Source organism: Fukomys damarensis, unplaced genomic scaffold (assembly GCF_012274545.1).
Source record: "Fukomys damarensis isolate Sample0158 unplaced genomic scaffold, DMR_v1.0_HiC HiC_scaffold_37, whole genome shotgun sequence".
NCBI classification, from domain to species: Eukaryota; Metazoa; Chordata; class Mammalia; order Rodentia; family Bathyergidae; genus Fukomys; species Fukomys damarensis.
The window spans coordinates 12585749-12594841 of record NW_022900949.1 but is presented as its reverse complement, the minus strand read 5'-3'; the positions used below and the strand labels follow the sequence as shown (position 1 = coordinate 12594841).

At 35.2% G+C, this 9093-nt stretch overlaps 1 protein-coding gene across 1 annotated transcript in view; it reads right to left on the bottom strand.

Annotated features, from left to right (window-relative positions):
* Nucleotides 1-8756, bottom strand: part of LOC104851372 (vomeronasal type-2 receptor 116) — a 16435-nt gene extending 7679 nt beyond the window's left edge. The window contains exons 1-4 of the mRNA XM_010608531.1: nt 8472-8756; nt 3259-4065; nt 2305-2532; nt 1872-1995 (exon numbers count right to left, since the gene is read on the bottom strand). Coding sequence (XP_010606833.1) covers nt 1872-1995; nt 2305-2532; nt 3259-4065; nt 8472-8495 — 1183 coding nt within the window. The 5' untranslated portion in view covers nt 8496-8756. The remainder of the gene's footprint in view (nt 1-1871; nt 1996-2304; nt 2533-3258; nt 4066-8471) is intronic.
* Between the last annotated feature and the right edge of the window lie 337 nt (nt 8757-9093).

The following is a 9093-nucleotide window of genomic DNA, read 5'->3' as shown; positions in this document are numbered from 1 at the left end:
GAAGAAGAAGAAGAAGAAGAAGAAGAAGAAGAAGAAGAAGAAGAAGAAGGAGGAGGAGGAGGAGGAGGAGGAGGAGGAGGAGGAGGAGGAAGAAGAAAAAGAAGAAGAAGAGCAAAAGAAGATTTTTAAAAGGTAAAAAAAATTTGACAAAAGAAAAAGACAAACATTTTTAAATTATTAAAGATAAGAGAAAAATATTCCTTTGAAAATAAAAAATGCAAATAGAAATACAGGGCCTCCTTCCAGGTATGCCTTTGTTGACACTATAGACAGCATCAACAGGAGTGTATAGATCTAAGCAAGCCAGCATCTGTCCCCTGAGGTTCAGGCTGATTTTTGACTGCAAGGCTCAAGTGGAGATCTCTCGTCTCCTGCTGGATTGACTTCTGCCAGATTCTACTAAAGGTTCCACCTGTCTTTCCCTGAAGTTATACCAGGTTCCAATGTGAAGTGATGGTCCTTCCAACTTACCAAATATGGTGGTGTTGTGTGTCTTTATCATAGATTTTCTTCAATTTTCCACTGGGCTTCAATTTTCATCTAGAAGCCTCAAAGAGACATTCTTTCTCGTTTGCAGGGGGGGCATGAATACCCCTGTGTTGAGGCTGCTGTAGCTGGGCTTCTAGGGCATGCTGGGTCTAAGGGGTGGGCCTACTAGAAGGTTGTGAGTGGCTGCCATATTCCTCAGACATACTGGGTCAAAGTGTGGGCCTCCATTATTAATTTACCTAGATTTTCTCCTTGCACAATGGGATCATTGCAAAAATGAAACTGTTGTTTCTCTGTTCCTTCCCAATACATGCTAATCTTTCTTTTCCTGACATTATTCTATTCGCTAGTATCTCCACCACACCATATTGTAAATGTGGTGAAAAAAGCACTTCTGACTCATGTTTGTTCTTAGTATTGAATGATTCTATAGACATTTATGTGGAATCAACTAAGATTGTTCCTGTTTTAAATTTAGTAAATTTGTTGTCATTCATAAATTATAGATAAGCATTCAATTTCTTTATATATTATTTCATTTATTGATATTTTTAAGTTTTTTCTAAAATACAGTGCCTTGATTTATATCAAGTAAGCACAATTTGGCCACAAAGTAGCCTCCTTAAACTATAGCACATTTTGGGATGGGAAGTGGGATTTTCAGTTAAGAAGGAAAATTGCAAACTGGGTGCGAACCTGCACACCTGTAATCTCAGCACTCAAGAGACTAAGGAAGGAGGACCTTTGCAAATTCCAGGACAGCCTGGGCTATATAATGAAGTCAAGGCCATCCTGAACTACAAGGAAAGACCCTCTTTCAAACAAAGAAACAAAGCCAAAAAAAAGTTGCTTGTGATATTTGATTTTCTATTATCACCATGAGTAACACAGTTCAAGCTTACTCATAAGATGCATTCATTTTCCCATCTTCTATCTATCTGAAGGAGTTTCAATAATTTAGTAATGGTATTCTCTTGAATAGTTATAAAGTCCATCAGCTAAGCTGTCAATTAACATAAAAATTATGAGAAAAAAATATAGGTTGAATTTTTTAAGCAGATGTGCTATTTTGAAAACTTTCATTCAATATTTGTATAAATTCATGAATTTCTCTAACATTTCTAAGTACATTGATATGGAGTTATCTATATTCTCTTACAAAATGCTTCGTATTTTTTCCAGATGTCTATTTTCTGTGTTTATATATTTGTTTTATAATTAATCTCTTTATATTTAATTTTATCAAGGGCTATTAATTATATCAAATGCTAAAGGAAGAAGGAATTATATTTTGGTAAGCTGTTCACTCATTCTCCCATTTTCTAGTTGGAATGCAGGATAAACTGAGAAATGGAGAATTTCTCCAGAAAACACATACTCACCTGTCTCATTGGAGATCTCATTCTCTTGGCAAGGGATGCAACTGAAACAACAGGCAGCCCTTCCTTCCTGAGGGGATTTCCTGAACCCAGGATGACAGCTCTCACTACACACAGAGCGGGGAGTCTGAGGGAAATCAGATATGTTTTGATGACTTCTTCAGCTTTTACCTAATACTTCAGTATTAGCGATAGAGTAAATTTAACAGGTAAAACTTCCACCTTCAATGTATGATATAAACATATAAAAACCTGGTAAAATAATTATATTTCTTTCTAGTAAATGAAAAAGCTGATGAATAAGAAAATTTTTAAACTGAACTGTGAGTTTTTAATATCCACATGTGACCATTTTCTAAGCTCAGGCAAAGATAAATCAAAGCACAATTTTAAAATTTCTGATTAGTAAAATGCATTATAATTTTATTAAAATTACCTCTGTAATTCCTGTGCCCCACTCTAACATATCCTCATTTAGAGACAACTGTTGACTACATGGAACACGTGGGGAAAACCATCCTACTTTCATTTTAAGCCTAAGACCCTCTGGAAGATTCCAAAAATTGAGAATGTCATATTCTGTAGTCAGTTTCGTTTGCTCATCCAGGATCACTTGGTCTCCAATAGGACTGGTAAATTGAAGTTCCTTTAGAAAATGGTGCAGCTAAAAGAGATGCATAATTGTATCATTACCTGGGTGCCATAATTAACGATCAGAACTCCACTGGGGAAAGACTTTGACTGTCTTTACTCCCTGCTTTACACATGTTTTGCACATGTGTCCAGGGAAGTCGAATAAGTGAAAAGCTATGGAAAACTAATATTTCACAATGTATCAAATATATCAATATCCATAAAAAATGCTATAACAAAGCCCAGCTAAATATTGTTTAAAAACAGGAAATACTTCAAATATACAATGAAACCTTCCCACACCCATTTTCTGTCTTATTATTCCCAGAGGACACACATGAAAAAAAGAAAGATTTAATTACAAAGTCAAATAATATATCTAAATAGTGCATATCATCATTTAGCATATATGTACATATATTTGCATAGTTTGTAAAGTAATATAAATGTTCCTATTGTTTATTTAAATTCCAAGGGAAATTTCAGATTTGTTTAGTTATAAACATCATATGGACAGTATGCTGACTACCTGTGGAAAGCAAAACATTTATAATGGCTCATGTTTAATTTCCCACTTGATAATGTGTCCTTATTCTGAATAACCATTTCTACTCCAATTGCACTTTGGCAATGAAACTGATGCAGAATCTTTTGTTGTTTTGGATAAAAATATTCCAAACTGTCATTCTCACACCTGTGCAATCCCTCAGGAAAACACATTACTGGCACTATCTGCCAGCCAATGCAGAGCCATTACCTGCCAAGGGGAAAATCCCTGCAGTTCTCCAGTCTTGCTTGGTTGCATCTGAACTTGGTAGAGAAGCATCTTGTGGAGAGCGTGAGCCACGGCATACACAGCATTGTAGACATTATAACTCTCGTCACTCATGGCAGGGTCAAAACGACTCACAGGAAGATAGGTGAGAGAAGCATTGGGTGGGCAGTTCTTCAATGTACAATCAAAATTAGATAAAGTGCAGTCAAAGTTCATGGACCAAAATATAGTGAGGTAAATATCTTGTGGATATTTTGAAGGGGTAACTGTCTGGATAAAAGTTTTAAAACCAGAAATCTCCTCATGCTGGTGTGCAAAAATGAGTGTTCCATGAAAAGAGTCAATTATGAAATTTTCCCCAAAGGTGGCGGGATGCCATTGTGAGTTTGTGATCCAGACTCTCCATGTCACTAAATGTTGCCCAGTGTGAAATCCAACATCAAGGACACTGTTAGTATCAAAGTAGATGATAATAACATTTGCTGGTGATGTTTCTCTGGTCCATAAATCATATGTTGGTCTATTTGATAACTTTCCCATGTTACTGTTTGAGATCATTTTTAGAAATGATACACAGATTTTATTCCTATCCATTTCTTCCCTCAACTCTGAGAGAAACTGAAGACCTTTCTGATTCTCTGCAATGACCAGTCCCACCCATGTCCAGCTAAAATGAAGCACGAGAGAGACCATGCCAAGGGCTAGAGATGTGTCTTTGGGAGCCATCTGATAGAGAGAGGGAAGCTGATCACTGTCACTGAGCATAGGGTCAAAAGCACCATAAGTCATCTACAAAGACAAGAAAATTGAAAGCGAATAATGAAGAATTTGGTATAAAGAACATTCTCAGATTTCAAAGGTATTAATCAAAGGCTGGAAGTGATAGTGGAGGCTATCTGCACATTCATCTTTTAATTATGTCACTGCTAAAAAACTTTGCAGAAAAAAATATCTTTTCAGAAAATAATTAATTAAATGCAAGAAGGAAAATTTCTTTATCTATTTTGTCTCTTCCTCATTGTCACAGATAATAACAATGTAAGTGCCATGCCCAAATTATGTTTACTCACTTTTTTAGATTATACATCTTTCTCATTTTCCCTTTTAAATATCTTTCTCATTAATACATATTTGTCATTTAAGCATGTTCATCATAGGGAATTTTTCCTGTATGTAATATATCTCAGTTCTTTTTGCCAATTGCCCTTCCCACCTTCAACCCCTCTTTCCCTTCCCATTTCAAAAAGCTTTGTTTTCACTTCTTTTTTCAAAGTCTTTTGTTTCTTTTTCCCTTCCTTCACTTCCTTCCTTCCCCACCTTGTTCCCTTTGCATTTGAGCATTTTCTTCCTACTTCCCATGTAATTGTCTCCTTATTTACTCATTTGTTTCTCACAAAGGAGAAAAAATGTGAATTCTAAACATATATGTCTGATTTATTTCACTAAAACGATAGTCTAATAGTGCATCCAATTACCTAAAAATGCTTCAAGTTCATTCCTTTCTGTGGCACAGTAGTACTCCATAGTAGGTTAAAAAAATTTTTTTTTTATCCATTCATCCCTTAATGGGTACCTAGACTGTTTCCAAGATTTGGCTATATAAATTTTGCTGTTGTAAACATGAGTGTGCAGAGATCATTGTGATATGAAGCTTTCATCTCTTTTGAAAAGATACCCAGAAGGGGAATAGCTGGGTTAAATGGAATTTCTAGTTTTAATTTTTTTTAGGACTCTTCCTACAGATTTCCACAGTAGTTCTATCACCAATGGGTTACAAGTAAAATTAAATAAGAAAGTAGACAGTGTCCTAGTTACTTTTCTCATTGCTGAGACAAAATACCTGACATCCAGAATTAAAGGTGAAAAGATAATTTGTAAAAGTTTCAGCACAGAATTGCCTGGCTCCAAGGAAAGGTGACACGTGGCAGAAGGGCAACCATTCACAGCAGTGGAAGACAGCAAAAGCAATCAGAGAACTTAACAGAATCTTCTTGGCCTTTTTACACTCTCATTTAGTCTACAGGGATAGGGTGGTGCCAAACCAACCAGGGGACTGATAGAATAACCACACACACCTAATCCCAACCTCACATTCTTTACATTCATCTACCTTTGAAAAGGCCCTATGACTGCATGAGGCTTTGGGGGGAAATCTAGAAACAAACCATAACAGTTTCTGTAATTGAATGATAATACCAATACAACATATTGGAACTTATGGGACATGATGAAAGCAGTCCTAAGAAAATTTATACCAGTGAATTAACACCTCAGAAGAACAGAGCAAGCTCAAGTAAATAACCTATCATTGAACCTCAAGCTTCCAGGAAAAGATGACCAAATTAAAACCAAAATAATTATGAGGGAGGAGATTTTAAATATATTAACAGAAATTAATGGAGTTGACACTAAGAAAACAATACAAAGAATCAGTAAATCAAAGAGTTCTTTGAAAAATTAAAATAGACCAACACTTAGCTAGTCTCATCAAAAAAGGAAAGACTCAATTCCATGCAATTAGGAAAGAAAAATGCCAAGTTAAAATGGATCCTTTAGAAGTTCAGATTTTCAATATCTACTTTGAGAATCTATACTTTAAGTAAGCAAAGAAGAAATGGATAGATTCCTAGATACATATGAATTATCAAAGGTGAATCAAGAGTTTACGAAAATTCTAAATAATCTAATATCAGTAAATGAAATTGATGAAGTAATTAAAAAACTACCAACAATGAAAAGCTCAAATGCTGATGGATTCACTGCTGAATTTTACAAGAACTTTAGAGATATAATGCCATGGTTCTTCAAACTCTAATCAAATTGTAAGGGAAGTAGTACTCCAAAAGACAAACCTAGATGACAGTTTTACCCTGATACCAAAGCCAGAGAAGGAGCCAACCAAAAAAGAGAATTACAGGTCAATATTCCTAAATAATATAGACACAAAAATTGTCAATAAGATACTGGCAAAAGCACTACAGAAAATCATCAAGAAATGTATATGTTATGACCAAGTGTAATTCATCCCAGATATACAGGGATGGTTCCGACTATGAAAATCAATTAATGCAATACAACATCAATAGAACAAAGATTGAAAATCTTATGATCATCTCAATAGATTGAGAAAAACATTTGATGAAGTGCAACATCCCTTCATGACAAAACTGTGCAGAGAATATGAACGTAAGATCTTTATGTCAATCTGATAAAAGCTGATTATGACAAACCAACTTGCCACACCAAATTATATGTTAAAAAACTGAAAGCTTTCATTCTAAGGTCAGGAACAAGTCAAGGATATTCGCTGTTGACACTCTTGTTCAATATAGTTCTGGAAAGACTAGCAATAAGACAAGAGAAATAAATTAAAGGAATATGGACAGAAAAGGCAAAAGCAAAATTATCATTATTTACTGAAGATATGATGCTCTACATAGAAAACCCCAAAAACTTGACCAAAGCACTCCTGAAATTAAAAAACAAATTTGTCAGCATAGCAAGATGCAAAAATCAGCATTCAAAAATCAATAGCATTCCTGTATCCAAGACTAACAGAGATAAATTAGGAAAAGAATACCACATTTCGTAATAGCATTAAGTAATGTGAAATATTTAGGAATCAGTTTAACAACAGAAGTGAAAGATGTGTAAATTAGAATACTTTCAAGAAGGAGATCAATGCAGGTATCAGAAAATGGAAAGTTACCTCCTATTCTTGGACAGGTAGAACCACAGTTGAAAATGGCCATACTACTAAAACAGGTGTACAGATTTAATGCAATTCCAATTAAAATACCAACAACACATTGTCAATTATCTCATTAGGATCTTATGTACTATTTTAGTTTATTATATGAAGAAAAGGGCTAAAGATGCAGGGAAAGTGGGAAGGGTAGGGAATGGTGATAAGGGCAAAGAAAAAATAGGAAAAAATGGAAATAAAGTGTTTGTAAATGAGGAGGGGAGAAGGGGATGGGGGATAGCAGGGAGAAGGGGAAAAAATAAGAACCAAGACCTGTCACATAAAGGTACAAGATCCCAATAATGAATGTAACTAAATGCACCAATAAACTCAATGAGGAAAAAAATACCAACAACATACCTCACAGAAATAGTAAAAACAAACTAAAATATGTATGGAACCAAAAGAGACTTAGAAGAGCAAAAGCAATTCTGGGAAAAAAAACAAGCAAGGCAAAACGTCCATCAGAATCCCCAGGTTGAAGTCATATTATAAAGCCACCATGGTGATAACAGCATTATAATGGAAAAAAGCAGACCTGAGGATTTGTACAACACAGTAGATGATGCAGGAACCACTTCCAAGTACAATCAGCTACCTTATCTTTGTCAAAATTGCCAAACACTCTCACTGGTAGAAAGATAGCTTCTTGAATAAATGGCAGTGTGAAAACTGGCTTTCCACATCCCAAAGATTAAAACTAGACCCTTACCTCTCACTATGCACTAAAGTAAAATCAAAATGGATCAAAGGTCTAAATATTAAAGAAGAAACATGTAATCTGCTGAAAGATAAAATAGGTAAAACTCTTGTATACATAGATATAAACAAAGACTTTCTGAACAAAATTACAGTTGCACAGGAAATATTACCAAGGACCATCAATGGGGACTTCATATTAAAAGACTTTTGTACAGCAAAACAAAACAACATGCACACGCACACAGAAAGAGAGAGAGAGAGACAGAGAGAGAGAGAGAGAGAGAGAATGAGAGAGAGAAGAGGCAACCCATAGCGTGGAATGTAATTTTATGAGCTGTATCTTAGAATATGAACTTTTATCTAGAATATATAAAGAACTCAAAAAAATCAGAACTCACAAATTAAAAAACCAACTAAAATGGGCACATGAAATGAATAGACACTTCTCAGACAAAGAAGTGCAAATAATAAATAAATGTATGAAAAATGTTCAACAACACTAGTCCTGTGAGAGATGCAAATTAAAACAGCACTGATGTTGCATCTCACTCCAGAAAGGATGACTACCCTCAAAAAATCAACCAAGAACAAATGCAGATAAGACTATGGGGGAAAACAAACACTTCTGCACAGTTGGTAGATTATACATCTCAACAGATGCACAGACCAAAACTTCTACTGTCTTGAGTACCAGAAAGTAACAACAAAGATGGCAAGGTTTTAGCTCTTCTCATCTACCCATTCTTACCTGTGGAAATTTGTACAGTTCCATTAGTGTTCCTGTCTGGGCAGAAGTTTCCCATGCTGTTCCTGTAAGAACTGCTACAGATTTGCTCTGTCTCCTGCAGGTGTAATTGGGGACCTCATCCTGCCCTGTGATCAAAATGAGGGAACTCTCCAAAGTCCTCCATTGACTGTGCAAAACATTATGGATCTCATAACCCAGAGATATGTTGGGCAAAAAATGAGGGTTATTGTTGATCTCTTCTATGGCAAAAGCAAAGGCCAGGACATATTGATAATTTCTGGGCTTAAACCTACAGAGAAAGCAGAATGTTTCATAAGTAAAAGATGAATTGCATTATTAACTTTGAATCCAGTATAGCAAACTTTTCCACATCTGTGTTCCCCCCAAAATTTCATAAGTTAAAGTTTCCATAGCACTTAATGTGATGTGACCATAAGGTTGCTTTTTTCAGGTCTAAGTAATATTTTTTATTAGGTCTAAATAATATTATGAAGATGAATTTCCTCTGAGCATGGTTAGTACTTTTCCAAGTGATGAGAGATCTTCCACTTTTACCATATGAGAACACACAGAACTAAAAGCCATTCTCAGTTAAGTTCTCAGTTGCTACAACTATGGAAAG